General features: G+C 42.8%; 1 protein-coding gene across 1 annotated transcript in view; it reads left to right on the forward strand.

The window, feature by feature from the left end:
• Positions 1 to 14,413, forward strand: part of LOC311197029 (cytosolic phospholipase A2 epsilon-like) — a gene marked incomplete at both ends in the record, with an annotated part of 36,826 nt that overhangs the window by 18,848 nt on the left and 3,565 nt on the right. The window contains 12 exons of the mRNA XM_084270715.1: positions 559 to 601; positions 1,417 to 1,474; positions 1,906 to 2,072; positions 2,186 to 2,272; positions 3,368 to 3,405; positions 5,843 to 5,990; positions 6,843 to 6,979; positions 7,866 to 8,088; positions 9,602 to 9,716; positions 10,825 to 10,962; positions 12,368 to 12,475; positions 13,661 to 13,852. Coding sequence (XP_084126841.1) covers positions 559 to 601; positions 1,417 to 1,474; positions 1,906 to 2,072; positions 2,186 to 2,272; positions 3,368 to 3,405; positions 5,843 to 5,990; positions 6,843 to 6,979; positions 7,866 to 8,088; positions 9,602 to 9,716; positions 10,825 to 10,962; positions 12,368 to 12,475; positions 13,661 to 13,852 — 1,454 coding nt within the window. The remainder of the gene's footprint in view (positions 1 to 558; positions 602 to 1,416; positions 1,475 to 1,905; positions 2,073 to 2,185; positions 2,273 to 3,367; positions 3,406 to 5,842; positions 5,991 to 6,842; positions 6,980 to 7,865; positions 8,089 to 9,601; positions 9,717 to 10,824; positions 10,963 to 12,367; positions 12,476 to 13,660; positions 13,853 to 14,413) is intronic.

Genomic DNA, 14,413 nt, shown 5'->3' on the forward strand with positions numbered 1-14,413 from the left:
CAACTTTTTAGAAGAGCAGACAATGGCAGGGCCAGGGGGAATGGATTAAAGATAAAGGAGGGAAGGTTTAGATATTAGGTGGAAGTTCTTTACAGAGAGAGTGGTGAGGTGCTGGAACAGGCTGCCCAGAGAGGTGGTAGATGCCCCATCCCTGGGGATGTTCAAGGCCAGGTTGGATGGAATCCTGAGCAACCTTGTGTAACTCCAGGCTGGAGGTTGGTGGCTCTGCCTGTGGCAGGGGGGTTGGAACTGTATGATCTTTGGAGTCCCTTCCAACCCAGGCCATCCTATGATTCTGTATTAGCTTTTAAATTTATATGTTAAAGTGAAGAAAAGAATTTGACTGCCCAACTGCAGATTCCATTTTAGACGATCATCAAGTAGCAAGTGCAGAGCAGCTGCAGTGTTCAGTCCCAGTAAGCATGGAAAGGAGCATGTAGATACCCACTGGGGTCCCTCTGGCATCATTCTCCTAAATGGGGACAAAGGCCAACACCCTGCGCAAAGATGAGTGGGCATTTGATTTTAAAAATCCATGTTTTTCCTTTTGTTTTCCAGTTCAGGTCCTCATGAACTCATTGCTACCAATGGAGTCCTGGTGGTATGTGTGTTTTTCCCAATAAATTTTCTGTAATTATAAAGGGGGAGGGAGAGTGAGGATTAGAGAAGTCATTAGGCCAGTTCTTCCTCTTTCTTCCCTCTTTCTTATTTAGATACTTTGAGAATGGAATATTGTATTGCCCCTTTTTATTGGTGATATCCCACTGCTTCCAATCTGCCCTATATTTTGACCCACCACACATACACACAGAGCTTTCCTCTGGTACCATTACTCCTTCAGAACAAGTACTGGTATCTGTTAAAGCCCACTGGTAACATCACTTGCTGATAACCTGCCTAGCCCTGTCCTCCCCTGAGAGAGGAGCCGTGCTTGGTGGGTACGCTCAGCGCTAAGTATTGACCTATTGTAATTACGTTATGTGAAAGAAGAGTTAGTGCCATTCAAAAAAGCCATAACCAGTGTGTAATGTTAACAGCAATGCTTCTACAGAAAACCCTTTCTACTACTCACTCTTGATCTCTCAACCATGAACCTTTCATGTATGTTTTTCCTAGTTTAACCACCATTATGCCACTGTCCTGAAAACGCTCCTGGTATTCTTTCTGTGTCTCTTCTTCTTCATGTGTATGTCGTTTGTCACTGGAGGATGCTCTACCATTCCCTCTGAAGGGTTTGGGTTTTTTTTTTCCCCTCTTTTACTTAGTCAGTTGCTGCTGGGCAAAAGCCCAGATATTCCAGGGAATTAGGCACTTTGGGGAACTAGACATGTCCAAAAGCTGAGCACTTCACATCTCCTAGTAATGAGGTTAGGATGTGACAATCTTCCTCACAGATTCCTGCTCTGTCTTTTACAGTGTCGTGAACTTTGCTGCTTGGAAGTTGAAGTGGCAGAGAAGATGCAGCAAAAATCAAGTAAGGTTATTGCTTTATCTATTTACCAATTATTTCATGCTCTCTGATGGGAGGATGCCCCTTTCATATACTTTATTAGTGGAATAAACAGTATTTATAATATTCAGTGCAGTTAACACTAGGGAAACACAATTAGATTGTTATAGACTTTAATGACTGTGCCTTGTACTCCCTTAGGTATGTGTAAATAAGGTCTATTAGACCTGCTGTAAAGTTGAAATCCCAGTTGAATCTAACAGCAAGAACAGTTGGAGTCCCCTTTCTGTGAAAACAGTGTCCGCTCCGCTCCTTCCCCCTCTCTGCCAGCACTCCCTTCAGAGCACTTTAGACAATGCTGTGGTCCAAACTGCACCCCACTTTTAATTGAGCCAGCAATGCTTTCCAGCTAAATCATAGTGACATTTCTCACGACGTTTGTTTTGCTTTTTCAGAGAAAGAGCTTTCCCTCACCGTGAAGGGCTCCTTTGAGGGGACACAGGACATCACGCTGGGCCCTGATGGAGTGGTCAGCCCATCAGGTCCCACCAAGTTCCACTATATCAAGTATGCAGAACCAACATTGGATGTCATGTTGCCAAAGAAGAGGCGCTACCACCCTGTACGTTGGAAATTGCCTTTAATAATGAACTGACCATGAGTCCCTCTGTAGAAAGTGGGAGGAGGGGGAGAGGGTAAACCCATTTTTTGTCTTAAAGCATGTTGTTTTCCCAGTGGACCTGTAAGTATAGAACAGAGACGGGATCCCCAGTGGTGATGCTGAATTCTCTGACCATGGGAAGGAAAACAACCATTGCAGAGGTAAGCCTCATTTCCAGCTGTTAGGGATAAAGGGTCACTTAGGTAGAAATCATTACTCATAATATTGTCCCAGATGGTTTCTAAGAGGTTCAGAAGTGTTCTGAATTTTTTCTCAGACCTTGGACAAACAGGAGCTTTGTTTATCCAGCTGTTTTTTTCCACAGAAGCAGGTTGTCTCTGCATTAGTGTTCATTATATGCCAGTAGTGGTTACAGAGACCAAGAAGGATGTGAGAAAATTTAATGATTCTTTCAGTACATATCTCCCTGTTCACCAGAGATTCACTGATCCCTCCTTTGCTTAGGGCCCAAACAGAAAGTTAGTCCTTGGACACAAGCTAGGAAAAAGTTAGTAAGTCTTCCCTTCACAAACCATGAAGGACAGTATATTAAAATATATTAAATATATTAGACATAGCATATGGTTTTTAGAGAATGTAATGAGAATATTGAAATAGATGTATGTGCTGTATAATTTTGAATGAAATTAATAGAAGGAAAAGATCATTAGCTTCTGCTAAGAAACATCTACAGGTGTCCAGATTATTAAGGACCATCTTGTCCAAATTTTAATCATTATGTTGTAAAGACATAGGAGAACATCAGATTTCAGGACCATTCAGACACCTTTCCAGAATGGAGCACTTTTTGTCAGTTAATATGAAGGCTGCAAAACCAGTTTTAAGGCAGGATGATGTCTTGGCAGAAGGAAATACAGACTTACTGTCCTTTCACTGTGAGACTGTAACCAGGAAGTCAAAGATCTGCTGCAAACATCATACCATGAACAGGAAACTTACAAAAATGGGTACCTGAGGGTGCTGCAGACAGTTGTGAGAGGAATGGGACCTACTGCATGAGTCTCAGGAACCTCCTGTACCAAGACTGTCAATGGTCTCTGCAGCAGGGAAACAATTGGGATCTGTGGGTAGGCATCTTTTGGAAATATATGCTGAGATCTCAGACATTTAACTTCATGATTCCCAGACCTTGCTGGGGTCTAAATCAAGCTCTTATCCTGAGACAGAAAGGGAAAAATTAAAAAGAAATTAAAAAATGAAAATAGAGATTTACAATACACATTCTTATTTTCCAGGAGAAAAGATTTGACTTAAATGTGAGAGCACAAAGCTGGTAAGAAATCCTTTTCTATTCCTTAAAGACTTGGGCTATTGATTTTGAGACTGTTTTACCCAGGTGGAAATGACACAAGCAGGCATTCTCAGACTGAAAACTGGAATGTGCTTTTAATAAAACATGAGACATGCACAGTATATTATACACAATTAGCCCTAGGACGATCTGGCTTTAATCAATACATGTCAATAAACGTGTAGTTATTTTGGCATTATTTCTTCCCTTCTGCCCACAGAATATGGTTTTTGAACTCTGGAATTCGCAAAGAGAACAAAGCTGAATAAAACCCCCCAGAATAGACCAGGAAAAACATTAAACTTCAGCAAAAATTTTGAACTTTTTTTTCCCTGAATGTCAAAATTTAATAGCCATAAATCTTGTACTCTGTCAAGTCCAATTATACTCTAAATTGAATAGAAACAAAAGTAGAAACTAGTGATTTGACACCTACAGACATGCTTATTACTAGTTATCAGTAAACATGGAGATGTTTCGTGTTATCCATAGCTGTATGCAACACACAGAACTGGGCAAACTGATCTTTGTGTGTGTACCTGACTAGAAAATAAAAGCAAATAATAACTTTACTTTTGAATTCAGGGTTTTGTGTCATTTATTTAAGACAGGCAAATGATCGGTGTAAACAGAACAGTGTTATTCCAGGACAGGAAAAATGCTTCCCACTTGTTTAGTTTACTTCAAGAGAACTTTTGAAGCAGTTTGTTTGTATCTTGATTTACAAAGGACACAGGCTTTTGTAGCTCACCTGACTCAATTATTCTTGCTTGTCTTCATTTACAAATACATTTGTAATTGTTTGGCTGGTTTTATCCAAATCTGATGGTGGAAAAATCTGATAAATAATCTCATAAATTTCCTTGACGTTCTGTCACTGGAAGAAAAAGCAAAACTCTGCCATTTTATAGTGCTTGGCCTGAAGACACCATGCTAGGTCTCTTAGCAATAGATGTGTTGTAGGCACAGGGCAGGAAAGGGCAAGAAGAGACAGAATGGAGGTCAGTGAGCAGAAGAGCCCAAATGTAGCAATAGGATGAGGGGGGGTGGCTTTAAACTATAAAAGGGGAGATTTAGGTTGGGTATTAGGAAAAAGTTCTTCAATATGAGGAGTGGTAGATCACTGGAACAGGTTGCCCAGAGAGGGTGTGGAAGTCCCATCCCTGGAGACATTCAAGGTCAGGCTTGATGGGACTCTGCATGACCTGATTTAGTGAAGATGTCCCTGCTTACTGCAGGGGGGTTGGACTAGATGGCTTCTAAAGGTCCCTTCCAACCTAAGGCATTCTATGATTCTATGAAATGCCCAGGGAAATAAGCTGTCATAGCAGAGTTTTAAAGAATGACTTATTAAATTCCAAAACTGCTGCAAATGAAACCTTCCTCTGAGGAGTATTGCACTTCATGAAGTGAAGGTTGGTGTGATATACAACTGCCCGTACTGACCTGTGAGACAGCTTGTGCAGATGCAGGCAGATCAGGTGCAAACCTGCTCTGCTAAACTCAGTGACTCACCTGAGTCATCTCCATCCATCCAGGGGCTGGATGTCACCCAGGTCATCCCTCCAGCGAGCAGGGTCACAGAGCCGCCCTGCTTCCTGCCCGGGATGCTCACCGCTAGAGGGATCTACACCCATTCCTGTGCCCCACTGGAAATGAAGAAGCCCAATAGTTGTAGACTAATTACAACACATTTAATTTTAAAACAGGGGATGAAACGGCAGCATTGTGGCTTTTGTCCCAACTAAGCCACCAATGCCCCTGTGGGTAGGCAGAGAGGGGCAATCCTGGGTGGAGGAAAGGCTGCACAGTAGAGCAGGAGCCCACTGTGCCTGTGAGCCTCCACATGCTGCGGTGTGAGACCTTCTCTTACAAAGCAAATGGCTGAAGAGCCAGTTCATACCACCGTGAAACGATTCAGGGTGCATGAAAGCTGTCCAGAGCATGTGCAGAAAAAGAGAAGCTGGAGTGAGGAAGAAAGGTATGGAAAGGATGTTTTAGATGCTCTAAATTAGGATCTCCATCCACCTTGGAAATGCCAGCGTTTGAAAACTTGGGGTTGTTTTAGATATGGAATGTGAAAATATCACTTTTGGCCATTTGCACAGATTTTCTAAACTTGTAATCCTTTTAGTTTTGCAGTGCTCAAATATTTTGTTCATTGGTAAATACTGTACATTGTTTCTTCATCAATTAGTAATAAAGGGGTATAATGCCAGTGGTTCAGCTGACTTAGTGAAATAAGTTTTTTCTTCCTTTTAAAAATAGTTAGAATATTCTCTCTTGCTGCTGTTGCATTGCATTGCATCACCCTGTTTGAAGGGACAGGCGCTGTGGATTATCTTTCATCAAAGTCCTAGGGTTGATAGGGGTGTGTTAAGATGTAAAAAACAAGCTTGTTTTTATCTTGTTATCTTAGCAATTGTTCGTGCCACCAAGACCTGGACATGCGCTTTGGGTTTGACTTATGTTCAGAGGAGATGGCATTCCTGGGGAAAAGAAAGAGATACGTAGCAAGTGCCCTGAAAAATGTTTTCCACCTACAACAGGATCTGCATGATCAGGAAGTATGTGTGTGGTGGTGGTGATGGGTAGACCCTGAGTTTCTAGTGCCTGCATGTATTCTTCTAGACAAGCGGGCAACAAAATGGACCACGTGTATCTGTTGCATGGGCACCAGCTTGGCCATGTGTCTGAAGTACATTTGCTTCCGCTGCCAAGGTTATGGCAAGAAACACGAGTTGCAGTAATCTCATCCTTCGTGACTGTCAGTTTGGAATGTGTCAGATTTGAGGTGTGCTCATCCCTGCGAGCCATTCCTTTAGCTAGGTGCACGTTAAATATGTTGCACAGCAAAGACTTCTTCCCTTGTTCAAATTTCATCTTTTTGTGAGAGTTTAGAATAAACAGCTCCAAGTATTTCAAAGGATATCTTCCTTGTCATGCAGATTTTAATTTTCTTAAGATAAATGTAATTTATTTTGAAGTAACTTCACAATACTGAAGCAAAACAACATTGATGAGGGTAGCTTAACAATACTGGCTGTGAACTGAGTGTATTTCTTCCTGGAGCTGGCATGTGGGTTTTAATACAGTAGTAGATGATGTGTGAAATAAGGAAAAAGTGGCAAAGGGGTGGGAAATGTAGAGAAAATGCATTGTTGCCTCCACAGTAGGGTTTCTCCTTGTTCTTGTTTCTGTGCCCCTGTTTGCTCTAGAGATGGGTAAAAACCTATGTTTCTCCTAAGGGAAACAGCAGTAGTAGTCACTTCTTGGTTTTGGAGTCTCTCCTTCCAAAAAGGGACCAGGATTTGAGATCAAGACCCGGGATGGGTGTGGTGTCCAGAACCCATTGCAGTCCAGGATGCCATGTGTTGAATGCTGTCGGTGTGAATGTCCAACCCTCTTCTGCCCAACAGGTCCCCATTGTGGCTATCATCACAACGGGGGGTGGACTGAAGTCAATGACAGGACTATATGGCAGCCTCATGGGACTCAAGAAATTAAATCTCCTGGACTGTGTAACATACATCAGCGGGTTGTCCGGCACCACGTGGTAAGCCAGGGTGACACTGCTTCAGAGAAGCTTCTGAAAGCAGACAAGATGAGATCTTCTTCAGACATTGTAGAAACAAGCTGCTTCTCAGTAACAAGTCATTAAATATTATCTTGACCTGATGCAATAATTTTTTATTAGCAATTCTTCACTGCTCTTTTCAACTCTGCGTCTGCAGCAGTTAAATATCTATATGACAAGTCCACTTGTCAAAATGGTTTCTAGGTAAAGCAGTTACTGTGGATGCAAGACTGCCCATGGCATTATGCATCTTCCCCTCTTCCCTGATGTCCCCGTTGTTCTTCCCAGTGACTTCTGAGATTAGCTCTGCTTGCTAGCTGGTCACACAGAGAAAACTGCAGGACAGTGCACACTCTAGCCCTGCAACCTGTCTGTTTGGGAAAGGACTGAGTTCCCCTGCTCACAGAAGCAGCCCAGCATCTGATGGCCCCACATAGTGTTAAAATAAAGCATAGTGATATCATAAGATTAGCAGCAAGTGATACAAGGCCAAGAGGCAGCAGCTGGTGGGAACTGATTTACAGTTCAAGAAAACAAGCGAAGAAAACTTATTATCATTTTCTGCCTAATTTGTGCTTCAGAAACATGTATATGTTCACACCTGGCAATTTTATCCATAAGCTGCTGCCAGCTCTGTTTAAAAATAAGTTAAGAACATAAAAATATACCTTAGCCTTCAGGGTCATCTTTAAAACAGTCATAAAAACCCTGGAGTGTTCATTCTGCTGGTTGGGGCAGCAAAACCGGACTATGTGTGAGCAGAAGTGAATCGTTAAATTTAAACTCTTCCTGTCCCTGAAGGCACGAAATTCCAAGTCTATTTTTGCTCATTTTGACTTCTTCTGTCTGTATTTTCTTTCTCCAGGACCATGGCCAACTTATACAGAGATGCCTACTGGTCTCAGAAGGACCTTGACTCGCATATTGGCGAAGCCCAGAAGCAAGCCACCAAATGCAAGATGGGCTGTTTCTCCATGGACCGCATGAAGTACTACAACAAGCAGCTGTGTCAGCGGAAAGAAGAGGGATACAGGACATCGTTTATAGATCTTTGGGGGCTCATGATTGAGTACTTACTAAATGATGGGGTATGACGTATATTCCATTTCTTAGAGAATCACGTTGGGGTTTTTTTTGTTAGTGAAGGGGGAAGAAGCCAGCCCATCATTTCAGAGAACATACCTCCAAACAGAGCGGAGTTCTCCGTGTCAACATACTCTTGGATTTTTTTCATTTCCTCTAGTAGTCTGCCTAGGGAGAAAAGCATCCTGTATGTTAATAAATAAGGTTGTGGGTGCAGCCATTTGAACTCTGGCTGGTATTTAAGTAGAAGTGGAGGCAATCTTGGGCAGTCTGCCCAAAAGGCAGATTATGCATGCAAAGTGAGTTCAAGATGCAAAGTAGAGCAATCTCAACAGTGTGAAAACTATCTGAAGCAAACAATTGTAGACACCTAGAGTGTGTGGTTATTTACATCCACTGGCAGGTAACTTGACCTGTGGGTACACTGGAGGCAAGTGCATGTGTCTTCAGCTGAGAAGGACTGTTCAGACAGTAACTAGTTTGAGTGATGTTATTTTTTAAAAGCAGTAAGTTTGCTTTTCTATTATTTGAGGTGGCTTCTGCCCTCACCATACATCACCCCACTCCCTCTTCTCTGCAGCTGGACGATAGTTCAAGGATGTGTACTCTGGCACTTGGGAAGTGGGAGGGAACGAGTGGTTGAGGATTGAACAGAAGTGTGCTCCAATGCTGCACAGATGCTGCAGTCAGCCAGCCATTCATTTGGATTTGTTTATTTGTATGTATGTGTATAGCATTATACACTATGTATAATATATAGTGTGTATATGTATACACTACATTATATAAACAGAAAATAAGCACATATATAGGGGAACAATATATGTTAAACAAAGATATAAGCCAAATAGCTGCCCCTCTTTAGATCTCGGCTACATGAGGTCGCCCTCACAATGGAGCCCAATATCTTTCCCTTTGAGCAGTGCTGACCACTGCTGTGTAACTGTGAACCTCTACCTAATCTGCTAGAACTAGCAGCTCTCAAATTTGTATGCAGTTCACGAGGTGATTGTGTTCTCTTTACAAACCTCTCCAGAGAGGATATGCTTTTCTAGAAAAGAAGCTGGGTAGAATGTAAAGTTTGCTGCCAAATTCCAGTCCCCTGTGCAATGCAGGACTGCGATAGCTGTTGTGTGCTAAGAAAAGAAACTCATTGCTGACATGCTCAAGGACTTCCTTCAGGCCCAGGAGAACAGGGACTGCTCCCTATGGTCTTTATCCTAAGGGAAAGCTTGTCCCTTCTCCTACTAGCCGAGGCAATACTTTCTAGTATGCACAGACATCTATGCAGAAATGGTTTTCTCTCTCCTTGTCTTTTTGTGAATAAAGTCAAGCTGGAGCCTGGGAGACTGGACTGTCACTGGCAGGTGGGTGCCTGCAGTGCTCTGTGCAAAGGAGCTGCCATGGCATGTCCTGCATGCCCGTGGCAGAGCCACCTGGCTCCTCCAGCGCTGGGGGCATCAAATTCATCATGTATCATTTCTGTCTCTTCTCACATAACTTTTTCTTCAAAACCAGAAAGACCCTCACAAACTTTCGGAGCAGCAAGAAGCACTGTGCGATGGCCAGAACCCACTGCCCATCTATGTGTCCGTCAGTGTCCGGGACAACTACAGCACCAATGATTTCAAAGGTAAGGATGACGATTCAGATCCAGGGGGGCTAAAACTGGCAACTAAATTCCTGAGATTCACTCTTCTTTGCTTGGTACCACTGAGACAAAACCTTGCTTGTGTGTTAGTTGCTTTTTTGGAGAAATATCCATCACCTTTCATGCCTTACAATGTTTAATGCAAGAGCTTTTTGACATCAGCATTTCACTGTCTACACATATGCAATCAAAGTCCTTCCAGAAAGGCCATTTCTGAAACATTATCTGATCCACCTAGAATAAGAAGTACTGGAATTGTCTGGGAATTAAATACTGCTTTTTGTCAGTGCCTAGTTTCAATATGAAGAAACACCACATAGTTATGATAAAATTTGGGAAAGTGTCCAACCTGTTCCCAACTCAATCTTTTCCTTTTCTCATTGTTTTGGTTATTTTTTTTTTTCCATGAGGCAAAGCAGGTGAACGAGGAGAAGAGACGGAGAAGAATTTCAGATCAATTTTTTTTATGGTTGAGATGAAAAAAAAAATGAACCACTTCTGAACAAAAGGGAAATTATGATCCATGACCTTTCTGTCTTTATCTGCACTGCAGTTATAACAAACAACTGCACTTGACTTGGAGGGGACGCCCAAGAAAGTCAAGGACTAGTTCTGTTTTCCTTAGTGTTACACATAAAGAGTAAAACTGCCCTCTTACAAGAACCTAATTTCTGAAGAGCTGAGTACCTGCCTTTGTACGTAACTGAATTATTCAAGGGAAGTAAAATTAACTGGGTTGGTGGGTGGAAGTACTTCACCTATAGCAGGCATATGCAAGGGCAGAGTGAAAACTCATGCACTCTGGACAACCGTGGACTGGTGCGTGTGTGCATGCGGGGAGTGTAAGATGGAGCCTTGCTGTGCTGCATGCAGGTGCCTTGTGCCATGACAGCAGCACCATGAGCAGTGTAACTGCTCCTGCATCCCCATCACCCCAGTGTCCGAGCTCAGCTGCTTGGTGGTTATTTATAAACAAGGCTTTGCAAAGGCAGCATGGCAAGCAGAAACCAAACCGGTGTGCGCCCTCTCCACTCCTCTCTCCAAGCCCAGCCGAGAGCCCTCTAAGTGTCCCGTTGTGGCTGTGTTGCAGAGTGGGTGGAATTCACTCCCTACGAGGTGGGACTGCTGAAGTACGGCGCCTTTGTTCGCACAGAGCATTTTGGAAGCGAGTTCTTCATGGGGCGCTTGTTAAAAAAGCTCCCTGAATCCCGGATCTGCTACCTTCAAGGTGATGTATCCCATTGTTCTGGTAGAGGGGCACTTCGGTGGGGTGCAACATATGGTCTAACATACTGAATGTTGCTATAGTATTGCCTTCCAGGAGATGGTGGGGGTGTTAGTTTGTTCAAAAGAATACAGTGAAAAATCCTACATCTTTTTCAGTTTCATGTCACTGCCTTGGTATGCACAAACCTTTTAACATTGGGCCTTATGGTCGGAATACACAAGGCTCCTTAACTCTTTCCTTGTAAGGAATAGTTACCACTTCTTTGGTTATTCTTTCAATTCCTCCTTGAATGCATTCTGACATAATGAGTGTTGAGATGGCAGGAAACACACAGCTGGGCTTCCGCTGTAGGGTTTAACATCAACTCTGTGTAGGGAATCCCATCTACTGTAATTGCAGATGGCCCAGGATGAAAAATGAGACCAGAAGCAAAGGTTATCTGAATCTCTCTGGTCAGACCCTGACTTGTACTGATAGGTTGCATGTAAAAGTTATAATATCCCTTTACCATGGACTCAGAATCACTGACAGGTGGGCAGAGTGATCCGAGTTCAGTTTCAGTCATGTCTTCTTGTACACATGCTGCTTAAAAGCTCCTTGGTGCCAGTAAAATTGTTGAGATATTAAATAGTCCATAATCCCAAGGCTTATCTTTAAAATATTCCCTCTTGGGCTAGGCCTTTCACCTGGTCTTCTACTGAGAAATTAATTTCCTACATACCGTGCATGTTGTACCTGTTCCTGTGCTCCACTGGAAATTAAGAAGTCCAACTGTGGTAGACTAATTACAACACATATTTAATTTTAAAACAGGGGATGAAATGGCAGCATTGTGGGTTTTGTCCCAACTGAGCCACCAATGCCCCTGTGGGTATGCAGAGAGGGGCAATCCTGGGTGGAGGAAAGGCTGCACAGTAGAGCAGGAGCCCACTGCGCCTGTGAGCCTTCACATGCTGCGGTGTGAGACCTTCTCTTACAAAGCAAATGGCTGAAGAGCCAGTTCATCCCACCGTGAAACAATTCAGGGTGCATGAAAGCTGTCCAGAGCATGTGCAGAAAAAGAGAAGCTGGAGTGAGGAAAAGGAGAGGTATGGAAAAGATGTTTTTTGTGATATACATCATCTGAGCTCTTTCACTTCTCAAACAAGTGGGGTTTTTTTCTCCTTTGCTTCTCTCCCATTATTTCTCTGAACTGTGCAACAGAGACAAGCAATAGATTAGGTGCAGAACTGATGACAGCATGATCTGAACCAATGCCATAGAAAGTTAAGAGGAATTTAAAACCCCAATGTTTAGAAATATTTGAAATAAGCCCATTCCAAAATTAATCCAGGCGGTCAAACTAGAAGGAAAACGGCAGTCTCTTGTTATAATGTGCTCTTGTGTTCACTAATTCCCTTTACAGGTATGTGGAGCAGCATATTTTCTGTCAACCTATTGCAAATTTGGGGACTGTCCCACAGTTCAGAGGACTTCTGGCACAGATGGACACAGGACAGAATAGACGAAGTTGGTGAGAAATTAATTTATCGTTACTTGGTCTTCTGGATGCCTTTTGGCAACATCTGGTCAACTCTATTGACCACATCATAGCGTCCTCCTAAAAGATAGTGACTTCCCCTCACACTGGAAAGACTAAGAGGAAGATGATAATCAGGGAAATGCTGCTGTAATTCCAAAATTTACCAAACCCATACTGATTAAAAGGCTCTGTCATTAAGAGGAAGCTTTAGAGGGGTCACACATTTCTCAGGAAGTATTTTGGCATTGCCCATTCTCACTCAGCCATACAGAACCAAGAACCAGTGGCAGAGAATGAAGTTATTTTTGCTGCCTGTGTGGAGAGTAAACCAGAATATCAATTGGCTAATCAATATTTCCTGGGATTTTATTACTCAGCACAGTAATTACTACATTGGATTCATCCTTCCCAAAGATAAATGAGACCCAGAAGGTGTCTTCTGAGGCAATACAGAAACCATGGGTTTATTGCTAAATCATTTAATATGATAGTAGCTGTAATTACAGACATCCTGAAAATAAAGAAATACATCTGCGCAATCAGGGAAACCACCATGTCTCTCCTGCTGCACTGTCAGTCACTTGGTCTGGCAAAGCAGGTTGTGATTTCAAGGAACCACACCTTGGGTCATTTCCGCTTTTCACCCACATGTGCTGCCATTTAGTCACCCCAAAAACTACCTGTAGCTTCTACATATGAAGGGTATGCTCTAGGTTTTCCTGGGATGCTCTCATGGTACTCATGAAGCATGTGCTTATGGAGCCATGAGTGATTATCAGGTAGATGCTGTCACTGTTGCAATAGATGCCATGGTGATCTGTTGCCCATCTGAGTGGCAGCATCTGCTTCAGCCCCATATTCTCCATACTTGCTTCTGTTTCATGATACCTTCCTGTGAGGATATGTAACCTTTCTGACAGGGCGTTCTCTGAATTGCTTAGTTACCTTCAGGTGTCCCTTTTCCAGGACTAAAGACTGCTTCCTAAGAACTGTCTTCAGGCCAAAGCTAAAGACCATCAGCAGAACTTTGTCCAGCAGACACTCCTCTCATTCAGAATAGGTTTTCCGTGTTCAGTGAATCATCCCAGAACAACCCTGAGGTACCCTACTCACCAGGAAAAACAGAAATGAACATCAATTAATAAACACTTCACCAGTTTTTCTCCCCTCCTATAGATGAAGACCCCGTGTTGCCTACAAGACCCCACGAGCTGAGGACTCGCATGTACACTCCTCCTGGCCCCCTGTCCAGTGCCCTTCGCGGAGCGTTGACTGACCGCTTCTCTGTTGCCCAGCACCACAATTTCCTGAAGGGTTACCAGCTGCATAGTAACTACCTGGAGAACGAGCACTTCTGTCGATGGAAAGGTAATGAGTACTAATATTTAACAGGCATCATTTTCAGGTCATTTTAGGGTGGGGAATTTAGGAAAGAACCCTGTCAGGCTTTCTGGGGGGAGGGTGGGGTGCAAAAATATCTCATGAAAGAACATTTTTTTTCTGAATGGAGAGAAAAGACCAAGACTTCAGTGTTGTCAGGTATATAATACTGTTTTTAAACACAAGCACTTGTTGATGTGCTTTAGGTGAGACCTCTGTGGTCCAGACTGAGAAGATAGGCTAGTAGTCAACAGAACCAAATTTAAAGTAGCAAAGAGCAGAGTAAACATGGGAGAAATCTTAATTTGGCATGACTGAACCTCTAACTTCAGATGCAAATGGAATATCCCTGTGAGAGAAAACTGTAAGTGTAAAAAGGGATGGGAATATTTTGTTCTCCAAATCAATGATGGATAGAAGATGAAACAACACTTGAAATGAAGCAAGGCAGATTTACATTAAGCATTAGAAGTAGCCTACTAACACTAAAGAGTATGACAAGTTACTGGAATGTATTGCCTGGAATCTTAACATAGAAGATTTTTCAGA

Source organism: Gallinula chloropus, assembly GCF_964237585.1.
Source record: "Gallinula chloropus genome assembly, chromosome: 14".
Taxonomy (NCBI): domain Eukaryota; kingdom Metazoa; phylum Chordata; class Aves; order Gruiformes; family Rallidae; genus Gallinula; species Gallinula chloropus.